Consider the following 16,881-nt stretch of genomic DNA (forward strand, 5'->3'; position numbering starts at 1 on the left):
GAGAGTTTTGATCAGAAATGGGTGTTGGATTTTATCAAATGCCTTTTCTGCATCAATTGATATGATCATGTGGTTCTTCTCCTTTGTTTTATTTACGTGGTGGATTACATTGATTGTTTTTCTAATGTTGAACCATAGGATGGGGTCTTATAATGGGAGAATTAGACATGGCCTACTATCAGTTGAACGATTTTTTTTTTACTGGTTTGATTTCTATTTCTTTTTCCTGCTTTCTGATTTTTCAAAAATAAATTATGCTGTTTTATTTTTGGTGAAAATATACACAGTAAAGTGCACAACAATTCAACCATTTGAACTTTCTACGTGTACAATTCAGTGACATAGATTATGTTTTTCAACCATTCTCACTAACCTTTTTCAAATTATTCCATCTCCATTAACTTAAACTCACTGCCCTCTAAATTTCTCATCTAATCTTTTGAGTTGCTGGTGTCAATCATGTATATATATATGTATATTTAATAAAAAGCACAATGCTCAAGGCATGTATTCTTTACTAATTAAGTTAAACTATTATTTGTTTTAAAGAAGACTTAGGAGGGGGTACTAATTTTAATTTCATATTATCACGGGGCAGTAGTTTTGGAGGTCTTTTCTGCTTCAGCGACTCCTGAAATGGATTCCATGAGAATTTTCAGTTCTGTTCTACGTTTTCCCCCTTTTTATCAGTATTGTTCTGTAGAAGTATTGATCAAAACATTCAGTAATGGTAACTGGGCACCATCTAGTTCTGGTGTCATGGCATAGGAGGCAGTTGTTCATGGAATCAATTATGCATACAAGCCATTTCTCCTTTTGACTCCTGATGCTCCTCCTCCTTCTGCTGCTCTAGAATAGATACTAATTGTTGTACTTTGGAGGACCACTCAAGATATTATACAATGAACTAGAAGGTGGAACAGAAGCCCTAAAAACAATATTAGGCTAATTGATTAGGTGTGCATGAAACCATAACCTTAAACCTACAAACCAAGAAAACAAATCCCATAAAGTACATAAACAGCATCAGCAGCTATTTTAGTTGTTGTTGTAAAAACATGTCACACAACATTTGTCAATTCAACACTTTTCAGGTATACAGCTTAATGATATGAATTAAATTAATCAGTTGTACAACTTTTACCCTTAATCAATTTAACCAAATTTTTCATCACTGTAAACCGAAGTTCACTGCTTCCCAGCATCTCAAACCAACAAAAAACTCGCTGCCATCGAGTTGATTCTGACTCACACTGACCCCCTTTGGGTTTCCAAGGTGGTAAATCTTTATGGAAGTAGACTACCCAGTCTTCTTTCTCTAGAGTGGCTGGTGGGTTTGAACTGCCAACCTCCTGGTTAGCAGTCAAATGCCTAGGCACTATGCCACCAGAGCTCCCAGCATCTAGGAAGTAACAAATTGTTCTTTAAAATGAAGTTTGGAGTCATCTGTGGATCCCCAGAATATAGATTATTCAGAACTTTCCAGAATATTTGTGTTCTTTTCATAATCCTTAGAAATATAAAATATAAAATTCTTCAGAACTTTCTGGATAAAAAGACACATGGCATGCAGAAGAAATACTTTTGCAGAAGTTCATAGCTTGTGATGTAGTTTGTTCAATATGAAAAAAACAAACAAACCCAAACTCACTGCCATTGAGTTGATTTCAACTCATAGCGACCCCTCCTTGGGTTTCTGAGGCAGTTTAGTATCTCTACAGAAGTAAATTGCTCAGTCTTCCTTCCAAGGAGTGGCTGGTGCATTTGAACTTCCAGCCTACTGGTTAGCAGTCAGATGCCTTAGGCACTACACCACCAGAGCTTCCATTGTCCAATATAGTTGATCTTAATAATTACTCATAGTCAGAAAGAAATTTGCACATTGAGCTTATGAGAAATCTATTCCTTGGTGGTATTGAGAACTATAATATTGGAGCTCTGGTAGCACAGTGGCTAAGGTACTTGATTGCTAACCAGAAGGCTGGTGGTTCAAACCCACCAGCCACTCCTTGGAAGGAAGATGGGGCAATCTACTTCCATAGTGATACTGCCTCGGAAACCCAAGGAGGGGTCGCTATGAGTCGGGTCCGACTTGACGGCACATAACAACAACAACAACATAATATTGGAGGGATTCATTTACTGTCACATGCCAAGAAAAACTAGAATATTAAAGTCAGTCAAGCAATCTATTTGAGGTAATGATTTTGAACTGGATCGAACCAGTTCAGTTCAGATGCAGTGAAATCACAGCAGACCCTGATATGCAAGAGATTGGTTTATTGCCAGGGCACTCATTCAGAGTGATATGGCCAGCCATCATTTTGAGCTGGGCACTGTTGTTTCTAAGTCTGTTGGTCAAGAGATTTGGTTGCTTTGCAATGCATACACTGCCCTTGTTTTCTACTTTGTAGCAGGGCATTCACTGATAATTTTTCCCATTCTGGTTATCACTTTGGTACACCCACATTTTACAAATTCTCGAGTCCATTCTGGTTTTGTTTCATCAGACATGACTGAACCTGGAAAAACTGGTTTGAAGCCCTGGCTTTTGAGGTATCTTTGTGGTATTCAAAGTACACAGTTTAGGTTTTTGATATCAGGACAGTGTTTCAATCCAATTGCTTCTCTTAAGTAACTGTATTTGACAAGATATATTAAAATCAAGTGATATATGCAAGACAGACCCAGAGATCCTGGAGACTCAGAGAGATCTCTGAATTATTTCAGAAGAAACACCACCCCCATCCCTTATGGGACCAATCAGTCATTTCAAAACATTTTGTAAGTCAAACATTATGATGTACAAGTGGCATTAATTTAATTTAAATTCCAGAACGTTGTTTGTGTTACTGTTATTACATTATTACTACATTGGAGGTGGTTTCAAGTTCAGAAGAACATCCTCATTTTTTAAGGGGATTTTCAGTGTTGGAACCACTGCCTGTGCTTCCTGGCATCCCTGTGAGGGCAGCCTCCATTTTTGCTCTGAGTGGTGTGAAGCCACTCCTTTGTCTTTGGGAAATGTCAAACCCCTCCGCCCCCCTTTATTGCCACCCAGCTGCCAATCCCATTTTCAGTCTTTTAGTTCTCTAGGCATTTCCCTTTTCTCTAGTAGAAAAGGAATTCCAGTAGAAATACCAGAAGACACATTCTCAGTATTACGTCACCTTTTCTCTTTTTTTTTCTCTCACAACCCCCAAAGAAGAGTTAGAACTTGGCTGCCTTGCAGTTGGAACTTGATAGGCCATGAAATCTTTTCAGTGAAAGTGATTTGCGCTTTCAGAATTTCTGATTCAGTCTTGTGATGTCCCACACCCCCTTCTCAATCTTTTTTCTACCTTAAAGCCCAGATAGCACATTTTTCAACATTTTTTCCTGTATCTTGATCTGGGATGAATCTTGGGTTATATTTCCAAGTGTCTAGGGCTTCTTAACTATTAGTGTTCTGGGTCACTTCAATTTTTTGCACCCCTTAAGAAATGAAAATCCATCATCATGAGGTTACATTTAAGCTATTAATCAGTGTATGGAAAATTCCAGTGTTATACTGTGTACCAGATAATTTCAGGATTTATAAAATTGTCAATTCTTAGGACACTGGGGATATTGTGGGCCAATAATAGTGCAGTAGTTTTAAGTTCCATAATATTTTCCTTTAGTTCTGTCAATATATACTTGGGACTTTAGTACAGACAACCCCATTTGGACTCAAAAATCTACATTGGAGGGTCCTTGTGAATGTGAGGCCCCCTGCTACTTACAGAGACCTTTTCTGTGAGCTTGCCTGTTCATCACTTGCCCCTGAATTTTGAATCTGAGGTATCATTTATTCCATATTTATTTCAAAGAAGACTATATTTCACTCACCTTGTAAAGAGAACTCTTTTGTTTAAATACATGACATTATGAAACTAGTTACACTTGTTTCAACTGAGCTTTTAGGAGAATTGCTGTTTTGGTTTGCTTTCTCAAGCATTTCAAATGAACAAATACTCTGTCCTCCTCTGCATGGCTGACTCATTACAGAGGACTCAGGTATTAGAAACCTCTGCAATGTTTATCAGTTGAGACATGGCTTCCCAGTGAATGCCTCAGTGATGATCAAGAATAAAGTTGAATAATCCTGACACGAAATCTTGTGTCTTTGTACCATTCATCTGCCTCTGATAGTCTTGACCTGGTGGTGGAACCTCTGTGGCTTGCTGAAGCAGTTTGCCTGGGTTCATTGTTTCTGATTGACAGGACATGCTGTTTGTTGACAGAATGACATCGTGGTGCAGAGTGAGGGCAGGAAGGTCATTCAGCATGGTGGGATTTCACTCAGCCAGATATATCAGAGTGTTCAAAGAGTCTAAGCTAAAAAGATTTTTGTTTTTGAAGATGTCTTTGAATTATTTCCAAAGCAGTAATTGCTGGTAGGAGAGGACAGAGAATAAAAAGTAAGATGATGGGGAGGGAGAGGTTTGTCAAGGAGTGTTTCTCAGTGTTTTATGTAGTTCCATTATCTTCTGTACTCTCATGAAAACACTTAAATTCTCCTTTCTTTTTTCGTGTTTTCACTTTAGTTGATGATGGTTATTAATTAGCCTTCACTTTTATCCCTAGTGATAGAAAATATAGCATTTTAATCATTTAGCCAGATAATGAAAAGGGGATTAATGCCCAAGAATTTCTAGTTATGACTTCTGCACCTTGGGTTTCCTTCTGCTTAACATCCAAACTCCTAGTCCCAGGGAGACTCTGGACTCTTTTAAGCATAGTCTCATGGGTCTTGCATTCAAAATGAGGTCATGACATTCTGGGGATCTGAGTACGAATGTCCTGTACTTTCATTCCTACTGGAGCGAAGCCTCAGATGGAACTTTCTCAGGGCTGAGGAGCAGGCACAGTAGAAATTGATCAATGAAGGCCATCTATAACCACATGTCCTTTTACCTTGTCATCTGCAAATTGTATTAAAATTTTCCTTTCATTAGTCACAGTCCTTGGATAGAAAGATATACTGGCCCATGTTGGACTGGAGAGGCAACTGGAGCCATTAGCTTAGTCCCATGGTCTTCCTGTTTTTTTCTAGTTGGAAGTCACCCAATTCACAACTCTTCTATTTGTTGCAGAAGTAATCGGATCCTAGAAATCTGGAGAATTGTAGACCTGAGAGTGTGATAATTTCAGAAATTAAAATTTACTTGAGAATTTCCTGAAGCCAGGGGACACAGGAACCTTGTTAGTACAGCCAGGGAAAAGAGCAGTCTGGAGGAGAGTGGAGAGTAGCTGAGAATCTGGAGTCAAACAGAAGATACTTGGCACACATCTTCCGAGACAGGACCATTTCTGTACCCATCATGCCTTTTTCTATGTGCTGTTTTGTTTTGCCTATTCCATATTATGTTGTTCAGATGTCAATTATATTGAAACTCTTTTTATACAGTGTAACTTGGAATTCTCTGGCAATGAACAGAGCTCTGTAGCATAATTGACTTTGAATAATAAATTAATGAATTATGAGAAGATATTTTTCATGTCTTGAAAATGAATTTTGGTTATGACTTCTTTACTTAAGAGGAAAGGCAAATACACCTTTCCAAACACTTTATTGTAGTTGCATATTTGTGTCTTCTTGAGTGGCTGAACATAAGGCAGGTCTTAGTTTTGAAGTGGCATTGTCCAGTGAAATTTCTGCCATAATGTTCTGTATCTATGCTCTTCACTAGGGTAATCATGTTGTGGATACTGAGCACTAGAAACGTGGCAAATGTGCCAGAGAAGCAGAATTTTAATTACGTTAACCACAGGGACTATCATATTGGAAAGCTTTTTTTTTTTTTTTTAATTTTTACTGTGATTTGGGTGAAAGTTTACAGACCAAATTGATTTTCTGTCCATTAGTTCATACACATTTTGTTTTGTGACATTAATTGCAAATTCAACAATGTAACAGCACTCTTCCCACTTCCTCCTGAGTTTGCCATTTCCCTTTTGCCCTTCTTTCCTATCTTTTCATGTCTTCTTAGCAAATGCTGCCCTTTTGATCTCGTATGGTTGATTGTTATAATGTGCATTGAAGGGGTGTGCATACCTTCCTGGTGTTATTGTTCACCTTATAGGCTTGCCTATTGTTTGGCTGGAAGTTGAGCCAGGAGGTTTAGTTTAGTTCCTAGTAGTTCCTAGCTTGACAGGCATCTAAGGGCCATATTCTCAGCAGGAGTTCCAGTGGTCTCTATCAGACCAATAAGCCTGGTCTTTTTTTTTTTAAATGATTTTGAGAGTTTTAGGACCTCCTATTGTAATCCCTTTCAGAGTGGTAACTGGTCAATATCTGATTCTTCTGGTTTCAGGGTCATGGAGGTTGGGGTTCACATGGTCCATTAGTGCTTTTGTTTCCTTGTGGAGAGCACTATTTTTTTCTTCTTCTTCTTTTTCCCCCATGATTATGAGGTTTATTATGGAAGTAACAAGTTACAGTTTAGGGTCAGGAATAAGTCAGGATACAGTTCATGAATCAGGACAGCTTCTCAGCTGCATGCTTCTTTCTGGACTCAGCCTCTGCCCTGGTCTGTTAGTAGATGACCAGAGAAGCACTCCACTCTACCAGCAAGACTCTTGCCCTAAGCCACTGAGCTTTCTTACTCCATGGATTGGGAAGCCTACTGCTCTGTCTCATGCTGGAATCTTGGTTCTGCTGCCTCTACTGCCTCTGCTTCTCTGCCATCTCCTGTCTCAACACTGGGATCTCAGGTCCACAGAATATATTCTGCTCCTGGTTCTTCTCTCCTGATGGTAGTGATCCCCTTTTCTGCCTCTGGGTGGCTCATTTGAAGCCTAGCAAGATGATAAAACTGACCAATCCCCCATCAGTATTCCATACACGTTATTCCAAAGTCCCACCCCCACAAGGGTGCCATGTATTTTAATTTGCATTGTTATTATCTTAAATTTTTGTTGTAATTTGGGTGAAAGTTACAGAGCAAATTCATCTTCCAAAACTCAAAACTATAAAAAATACCAGCCTTGCTGGTCCGATAGAGGCTCGTGAAGCCCCTGAGATTATGGCTCCTAGTTATCCTTCAGCCCTGAAATTGAACTCATTCCTGTGGGTTCCAGGACAATAGATAGGCATATAGGGTGAACATTTATACCAGGTAGGTACACTCCTTAGAACAATCAGTCATCGGAGATCAGACAAGCAGTATTTGCACAGGGAGGTAGCTCAGGGGCAGGAATGAATAGAAAAGAACTTGGGGAAGAGGTAACTACAGGGAAGAAGTAGGAAGAGAGCTGTTACAAGTGGGGAAATGCAGTCAATGTCATGAAACAAAATGTGTTATGAACTAGTATGGAAAGCACTTTTTTGATGGGAAGCATTTCACCAAAATTCAGATATTTGTAAACTACCATTAATAAATGAAATGCAATGCCACAGGGCTATGAATTTAAATAATGTTGTGCATCTTCTATAAAGTTATCCTTCATATAATTAACTGGGTTTTCCCTTGTATAAAGATGCTTGTCTTGAATTCCTATTTTTTATTTTATACCTAGAATCTATGGCTACTACCAGAGGATGCCTGTTTGGACATGGGTATCACCATATTCTATGGGAACTCTGGTGGTGTAGTGCCTAGGCATTTGACTGCTAACCAGAAGGTTCGTGGTTCAACCCCACGAGTCACTCCGCAGAAGGAAGATGGGACAATCTACTTCTGTAAAGATTTACCACCTCAGAAACCCGAAAGGGGTAGCTATGAGTGAGAATTGATGGCAGTTTTTAATTTTTTTTTTTTATATAACCATATTGCTACACATCTTGTCCAGGATTCATGTCAAAGGGTGTACAAGAAATGTTGGTAAACATGATTTCAAATGTTTATTTTCCATATGGCAGATTATGATGATTGCCAGATATGGGGGATTTGTTCCCAGATGTGTGAAGACCGCATTGGCCATCACCAGTGCCACTGTGCAGAAGGGTATGTCTTGGAGCATCAACGGCATTGCAAAGCGAGTACTTCCTGTGAGTAAATTATGAACACTTGTCGTATGTCTGAACAGTAAACTTTTGACTAAGATTCTCCTTCCACAGCGAATGACAAAAGAATTATCAGCATCAGTGCTGATGACAGGGTTTTATCACAGATCAAGAGTGGCCCATGAAATCCAGTTGTTGAAATGAGTCAACATTAATTTGATGTTTTGATTATTAGGGACCTGTTTGTAGATTAATCATGATCTTTACTAGTATATTTATTAATTTATTGCTTGCTGGTTCTATTATGTCACCTGTGACACTTAATCATGGAATAAATTTTATCTGTATCTGACTGAATTGGATATTTAATTTTAAATTAACTTACGTATCATAAGTGTAGGTGACAAATATCTATTGAGATAATTTTGATAAGTGGTCTTACCAGTGAAGCCTGGTGGTTCAAACCCACCAGCCACTCCTCAGAAGGAAGGTTGGGCAATCTATTTCCGTAGTGATACCACCTTGGAAACCCAAGGAGGGGTCGCTATGAGTCAGGTATGACAATGGCACATAACAACAACAACAATAATAAATTTAGCAAATTTATGTAAAACTTAAGAACAGGTGGTTCACAGTGGACATTCTGAACTTGGATTGAAATATGTGCAATGCGATCATTCTGGGTTTTTAGTTGGAATTGATTTAAGGTACTGGAATAGAGAAGAGTCATGGGGAAATCTGCTAAAACAAGATGAGCCCTCAAAGCATTTTTGTCACCATGGATTTCTGGATAATAAAATCTCGCTTTTATTCCTTTTTTCAGCTGTTAATTCACACTTGATTTTTAAGTACCTCTAGTGATTTTCTGATGAATGGCCTATTTTTCAATTGTTTTTGCATAGAAATACTTAATTTTCTGTAAAGTGACTTTTAGGTGTTACTGATTTATAACAATTACATTGATTTATATGTGTGTGTGTGTGAAGAAAAGAATACACAAATACAGATATTTAGCCCTATTTTTATATATGTGGTAGGTAACTATATACATAGTTCTGCATCTTATTAAAGTGAATATATTTTCAAGAGCTCCTCCTCATCTTTTATAGTGGCATAATATTCAATTTTTGGCTGTACATAAATTTATTTAGCTAGTCTCCTGATGAACTTTATTCATAGTTGCTTCTTTTGCTACTGCAAACATGACTGCAAAGAATAATGTTGTTGTTGTTGTTAAGTGCTGTCGAGTCGTTTCCGACTCATAGCGACCCCATGCACAGCAGAACGAAACACTGCCCGATCCCGCGCCAGCCCCACTATCCCTGCTATACTGGAGCGCATCATCGCAGCCACCATGTCAATCCATCTCATTGAAAGCCTCCCCCTCTTTCGTCGACCCTCCACCCTACCAAGCATGACATCCTTCTCCAGGGAATGGTCCCTTCTTACAACATGACCAAAATAGGTGAGACCAAGTCTGACCATTCTTGCTTCCAAGGAGCATTCTGGCTGCACTTCCTCCAGGACAGATCTGTTAGTTCTCTTAGCAGTCCATGGTACTTTCAGCATTCTTCACCAGCACCACAACTCAAAAGCATCAACTCTTCTTTGGTCTTTCTTATTCATTCTCCAGCTCTCACATGCATACGAGGCGATTGGAAATATCATGGCTTGTATCAGGCGCACCTTAGTCCTCAAGGAGATATCCTTGCTCCTCAGCACTTGATACAGTTCCTTCACAGTTGACTTTCCCAATGCTACACGTCATCTAATGTCCTGACTGCTGCTTCCGTTGGCATCGATTGTAGAACCAAGCAACGTGAATTCCTTGACAACCTCAATCTTCTCTCAAAGAATAATACATACGTTATTTTCCATGTTTGTGACCATATATAAGTGGAGCCGATTTAGATTTGTCATGTTTTTTTGTAGAGTGATATTTTGGTAATCCTTAAAATGTTTTCTATGTTTAACACAATTGAAAATTACACATGGACATGAAATGCCCATTTTGGACATCTGTAATTTTGGATATCTGTAAAATGGATAGAGTGATACTTACAGGTTTCCCTCTGAGGTTTATTTTAAACATCAAATAAGGTAACATTGAAGAAAGAATTTGAAAAGCATAAATCATATCAACTGTGAGTTATTTCATCATCTTTCTTCATCTGCGGGAGTAGTAATGCCTCTTACGTTCTCATTTAGCTGGAGAGGCTTCTGTTATCTTCTCCAATGGTCAGGATTTGCTAATTGGTGATATTCATGGAAGGAGCTTCCAGATACTGGTAGATTCTCAACAACATCGAGGAGTGGCTGTGGGTGTGGATTTTCACTATGACCTGCACAGGGTCTTTTGGACAGACATCGTACAAGATAAGGTAAATAGAAATTTCAGGAGCATATCTTGGGAGCTGAATAGAGCCCTGAGCACAAAGTGTTGATGGCTTTTCTTTTTTGGGGGGTGTAGAGAGGAAAGTTCCTTTGTTTTCTAACAAAAAAGGCCCTTGAGATATTTTATGTTAATCAGCACCTTTTCCATGCTATACTATTACATGTGACCTATTAAACAAAGCAGTCTATTATATGGATAAGCCTTGAGCAACTTTTAATTTTATTCGAAATGGAGTCCAAAAGCCTAATTAAAAGAAATAGTAGACATTCTTTCAAAACTAGATAGATATTTGGTAGTAATTTTTGAAACTTGATCATTTAAAATGTAAAAAGTACTATGCTTTCCAGGACGATAAAAATCAGATTTTGCTTGCATCTTCTAAATGGAACTATAATTGCAGATTGGGTAGCAAATATTGACAGTATTTTGTTTTATGGCCAAAATTTTGTTATACTGTCTTACTTGGAAAGTGTGAGGGATTCGCTTTCAACTTTGAGTAATGGTGGTGGAGTTTTTTCAAACACAAAGTGTTGAGCCTCCTGACAAGTTTTGGGATTTTATTTCTTCATCTTACATTTCCTTTAGTACCATTAATAAAATTTTAATTAACTTGTCAAAAAAATTCAATCAGAAAATTCATTTAAATGAATGCATACATACCAGATCTGGATTGTTAATAGTTATGATTTGATTACAGCTCATCCAATGAATTACCACCTCTTTCAGCCAAAAAAAAAAAATCACACCTTTTTCAATCAAACTTTTTAGGAAAACCCATGGTAGAGAATTTAGCTGTGCCCTTGATGTCAGACTGCATTAGCACTTTTCATTGTTTTATTTTTCTCTTAGCGCTTGTCATTTGTTTTATTATTTTAGAGAGGTAAATGGGAATTAATAGCACCAACACATTGGTGTACAAAATGTAAGAGGCTAAATACTTACTTCAAGTATTCAAGTATTTCCAATATTTAAAAGAAAATGAATACCATTGTTCTTGTGGCCAGAACATTCACCAGCCTAACTTTTAGGTATTTCTTTTCCCCCTAGGCTATAGGTTGCAATCCTAAAAGTCTGTAGTCTCTAGCAAGGTCATGTAAATGAGAGAAATGGGCTGGTCACATATAGCAAAAGCTAGTAGGGGTGGCCATTGTGGGTAATTGTAGAGCCATGCCCCACCTGAAGAGCCCCTTTCTGCACACTCCAGCTCCCTGTTGAAAGTAGTGTTGAAGGCCTGGTATGGCCAGGTCTTTTACATTATTAAAAACAAACCAACCAACCTAAAAACGTGGATTTTTCAGCATGCTCTCTGGATGCTGGCTACAATTTTAAAAAACTACCTGTGAAGGTAGGCCCAGTAACACATTTCTGTCTGTGGCCTTTGATTTCTTTAAAGGACCCCACTTGATGGTTCTTACTCTCTCTGGAAAATGTAATTTAATAAAGTTCTTCTCCAATCTCCTCCCTGTGGTGGGGAAAGATAAGAGGTTAGGGAGGTGATGGTAGATGTTTTTGTCTGGCCCATAACATAACAATGGCTTTCCTAGTTCTATTTCTTGGCCAGGAGAGCTTCTTGAATCTAAAATTTTAGCCATCTTAAAGCCACTTTTCTTTTTGAGAAGCCTGTGACTATATAGAACCAGACTGCTTTTTCTATCAGTTGTTCTTACCTGACCTATAGAAGGCAAAATTGTGATACCTAAAATGCCTACCATCTTCATTAGGTTTACAGCATGGACTGGCTGAGGATCTGTTGGTTGAAGAAAATGTATTAGATGTGGATTCTAGCAAGCCTATGTTGACTTTTAGGTCTTCAGAAATACATTAAGCTAAATGAATGGTTAGAGGTTAGGAAGCCAGGCCAGTTAGAGAAATCTGTGTTCAAATCCTCTTAAGTGGTTTGACTTTGTGAAAAGTACTACCTCGTCTGTAACCTAAGGTTATTATTTAATATTAAGTACTGATCCCATAGGGTTGTTTAGAAGGCTAAATGAGATACAGCATGGATTGTGCCCTTTTTGTTATTAGTTTAAAGTTGTTTTGGTTTGGCTTTCATAGAACTGTGATTTTATGTCTTAATAATGATAACTACTAAGAAAGGGAAATGCAAGCTTAGAAGGAAAAACAACAACAACAACAAAACAAACCAAGAAGAAAACCAATGTTTATGTTTGCCACTGCGTATGTTCTAAAAGAAGCAAAATAGATACACTGACAGAAGTAGAGGAAAACAGTCTACACAGTTATGCCTAAGAATTAAAATAATTTTGTTTTTTCTTTCAGGTGTTTTCAATTGACATTAATAGTTTAGATATCCAAGAAATTCTCAATGTTTCTGTTGATGCTGCAGAGAATTTGGCTGTGGACTGGATTAATAATAAACTTTATGTGGTGGAAACCAAAGTCAACCGCATAGACTTGGTAAATTTCGATGGAAGTGACCGGGTTACCCTTATCACTGAAAACTTGGGGCATCCTAGAGGAATTGCCGTGGACCCAACTATTGGGTAAGTGATGTGGATCCACACTGATTGCTGTATTTTTGGAGTTTATACATAGATATCTGTTAGATTAATTGTAGTTTAATTCTGATTTTTTTTGGCTCTGTACTCTAGTACCCATGTTCATTTCATATCTTTATTCATAGTAAGAGGTTCTGGTGGTGCACTGGTTAAGGCAATCAACTACTAATCAAAAGGTTGGTGGTTAAAACCCATCAGCAACTCTACAGGAGAAAGATGAGTCAATCTGCTTGTGTAAAGATTTACAGCCTTGGAAACCCTGTGGGGGCAGTTCTACTCTGTCACATAGGGTTGCTATGAGTCAGAATTGTGTCGATGGCAGTGGGTTTGTTTTTTATTCATAGTTTTAAAGAAGTTGACTAAATATAATTATAATTATTTTTGATCACAAGTAACAGCACACCTACTGGTGTTGGAATACTTAATCTTTTTGGAGTGTGAATTATATTCTTAGTATTTGCCACATTTGTCTGACTGAGAGGTCAGATTCTCTTATGACTCAATCTAATGGTATTAGTGCAATTAAACATGATTTATTTCACCACTGTTAACATGATAACTCTAACATGAATTGACTGTACAGTTTTTTAAAGAGGGAAAGGGAGGTTGGAACTATTTGTTTTACTGCTTTTACATTACCTTATTGAGGTTGAATGTCAATCCTAATATCTTAGTACAAGTTATTTAATGTGAATCCATCCAGAATGACTGATGTGTTACTCTTCTTCAATTTTAAATTTTCCTCATCTCCATTTGTAAAAAGAGAAGTGAAAGAGCCAGGGAAGAGGGGAGGGAAATTAAGAAGGAAAATAAGAAACACACAATCTAAAGAAATATTTCCTGGGTAAACTTGTAAAATAACAGACCTCTTTCATCTTTTGTTTTTCTTTTGTAGTTATTTATTTTTCTCAGATTGGGAAAGTCTTTCTGGGGAACCTACAGTGGAAAGGGCTTTCATGGATGGCACTGGCCGTAAAAATTTGATAAAATCAAAGCTGGGATGGCCTGCTGGGATAACTCTGGATATAGTATCAAAGCGTATTTACTGGGTTGACTGCCGGTTTGATTACATTGAGACTGTTACTTATGATGGACGTCAAAGGTAAGAAATATTTAATTTTTTTTTTTAAATGTGAGTTGGAGTCAACTCTATGGCAGTGGGTGGGTTTATACATTTGGGAAACAGTGCATAAATTTGGTGGGGAGGGAGACTGAAAGGACCAGAATTAAAATACTACTTTTGGGTTGACATTACAGGTAAATGTGTTGACATTTCCATTAAGTGACCTGTTTTGAGTTTTGTTATCTTTTCTTGTGTTCTATAATAGCACACACTGAATATTATTTATTCTATGGTTTCCTATCTTTACCTTTTCTCCCAGGCCTAGTTATAGCACATCATTTTTTTAAAACTCCCGAGTCCATATGTTTTTCTGGGTACCGTTATGCTTTGTTTCCAAGGATCAATTTATCTTTAGGCTTTATTATTCATTTAATTCACCCACTGGGAAATAATATATTAGCTACCCTAATATATTTTGGATTTTAAAGGGAAGTTTTAACTTACGTATTTCACAGCAATATTTTGAGGGTAGACCATGGCCTACTTTTTTCATCTTCTCAGTCTGATTAGAGCTAACTATTGGTGGTGGTGTTGTTGTATGTTCTAATATTTTTTAAAATTGATTAATACCTGCTCAGATTTTTCCAGGAAAAATTACCCTTTGTGAATTCAGCAAATAAGTTAGTCAGTTTAATTTTTCAAAATGACTTGATTTTATTATTTTCTCAATGAAAGGAATATTATGTCTCTGTTCTCTCTTTTATCTCTATAAGGGAGGTCTCAGTAATTTGTGACTGGATTTTATATTCGTAGACTATTCTGCTTTATTAAATGAAGTGATTTGGTATAACGACTGTGACTTCTTTTTATAACCAATCACTGGAACTGGTCCTCACAGTAAGAACATGAATTAATTAAAAAAAAAAAAAAAAAAAAGAATATGGCTATGTTGTGTAAAAACAACTGACAAATTGCCTACTTTTCTTTTTCAGCGTGGTGTTTAGATATTATATTATATAGTGTGAAATTATTTTTATATTAAGATTAAAGTAAAACATAAAAGACAAAAAAATTCAGTGCAGATTTGGAAAGATTTAGGTAGTTTGTTGGCTGTGAGAAAACATCAAAGAAGGCTTGTGAGTACATCTAAAATCATAAAATCATTGCCTCTTGCTCTGCTAGCAGGTCACATTCAGGGCTCTGGAATTTGCTGCGTAAGAAAAAAAAAAAAGGAAACCATTCTCTAATCTTAATGTACCATGCTATTATTGAGTGTTTCACTGTGTGCACTAAATATGCCACCTTATGCTCTTTGTTTTCTTCCCTTTAGTGTGTTTCTCAGCTTTTGTATTGTGGGTTGAACTCTATACTCACTGTCCTGCTCCCTAATTGCTGGTAAATGGTCAATGGTGCAGGGGGAAATAATTTTTAGGGACATCAGACTTTCATACTCTAGTTACTTTCTTTCATCTATGGAATTTAAAATGCTCTTTTATATGTGGGGCAACCGTTAAAGGATTGAAGGGTAGATAAGGAATCCACTTTAATAAAAATAAAGCAGATAAAAAAAATCATATGTATATGTTTTCTAACAGGAAGACAATAGTTCACGGAGGCTCTCTTGTTCCTCATCCCTATGGAATAAGCTTGTTCGAAGAGCAGTTGTTCTTTACTGATTGGACAAAGATGGCGGTAATGAAGGCAAATAAGTTCACAGAAACCAACCCACAAGTGTACTACCAGTCCTCCCTGAGACCTTATGGTGTGACTGTTTACCATTCTCTCAGACAGCCCAAAGGTAAGCTCACACAGATCCTTAGAAACAGTACTTGATACTGCACTCGGTAGAAAGGTTTTCTCAAAGCTCATCTCAAAATAATGATGGATCCCCTGAGCTTTGGAGGTTACTTCTAGAGAGTTGCTTTGTTGAGTATTATGGAGAAATTAGATGTATTTCAAATCTAGAAAGAACTTAGAAATTCATTAACCTAACATTTATTGGTACCTGCAAGTGTCATGGGTATAGCCACAAAGAAAACATCCCAAGATAACTATCCTCATTCTACTTGGAGAAATATGTTTTAATGCTGTAATGTTATTTGAAGAAACAGGCCAAAGGAACAAAACAAAACAAAGCATGGCTGTGTGCCTGTTTTTGGTGTTACATGTGCATTTTTGGTGGTGTATATCTCTTATATATGTACTGGGGCTGTTCTTTGGTTTGCATTAGGTCTGTCATAGATCAACTGGGTTTCATGTCTCTGGCTAGTCACTTATCAAAGAAAAGAAATATTTTGATTCTGACACTGGTTAATCTTCTATTGTGTTTATGTTTCATTGTTTAAACTGAACATTGCCATGTCTATTTGGACTGTGTATAACTCTTTTTGATATTTGCTTATGAATCAAAAAAAAGCAATATGATAAAATAGACTATGTTGTTATGAGGTTTAACACTGGTGAGCAGTAATTTAGAGGAAGACAAGTTTAGCTGTAAAATTCCCATTTGAAGAGATGAGCCTGTTTAGGATGGAGAAAGACTAAAATAATTTGATTAAAGCAAAAACAAAAACAATTAAACCACTAGAAATGACACATTTAGATGAATATTTCTCAAAGTAGTCATCTGGGGAAAATATATGCTGTATCTGGTGAATCAAAGTTGTAACAGCCTTGTAGTAAGCCAGTAAGCCTCCATGGTTGCTACTTGGAAAGTGGGTTTTGGAAGTATGAAGTGGTTTGTGTTGGAGACATTTGGAATCAGATTTGGATTTGAATACTAGTTTAGCAGTTTAATCACTGAATAACCTCTTGGATGTTGTCTCACCTTTCAGAGTCTTTCAGAGTTCTTAAAAATGGTAAAAATTGCATTAAACTTTTATTTGGTAATTATTTCTGATCACTGATGTTAGAAGACAGAGCCTGCCATATATAT

At 37.2% G+C, this 16,881-nt stretch overlaps 1 protein-coding gene across 1 annotated transcript in view; it reads left to right on the forward strand.

Moving 5' to 3' along the window:
- LRP2 (LDL receptor related protein 2) overlaps positions 1-16,881 on the forward strand; it is a 187,017-nt gene that overhangs the window by 28,182 nt on the left and 141,954 nt on the right. Inside the window, exons 10-14 of the mRNA XM_007953659.1 lie at positions 7,886-8,014; positions 10,178-10,350; positions 12,645-12,868; positions 13,779-13,985; positions 15,542-15,744. Coding sequence (XP_007951850.1) covers positions 7,886-8,014; positions 10,178-10,350; positions 12,645-12,868; positions 13,779-13,985; positions 15,542-15,744 — 936 coding nt within the window. The remainder of the gene's footprint in view (positions 1-7,885; positions 8,015-10,177; positions 10,351-12,644; positions 12,869-13,778; positions 13,986-15,541; positions 15,745-16,881) is intronic.

The sequence above is a fragment of the Orycteropus afer genome, unplaced genomic scaffold (assembly GCF_000298275.1).
Source record: "Orycteropus afer afer isolate SDZICR_OR568_19922 unplaced genomic scaffold, OryAfe1.0 scaffold00001, whole genome shotgun sequence".
Lineage (NCBI taxonomy): Eukaryota > Metazoa > Chordata > Mammalia > Tubulidentata > Orycteropodidae > Orycteropus > Orycteropus afer.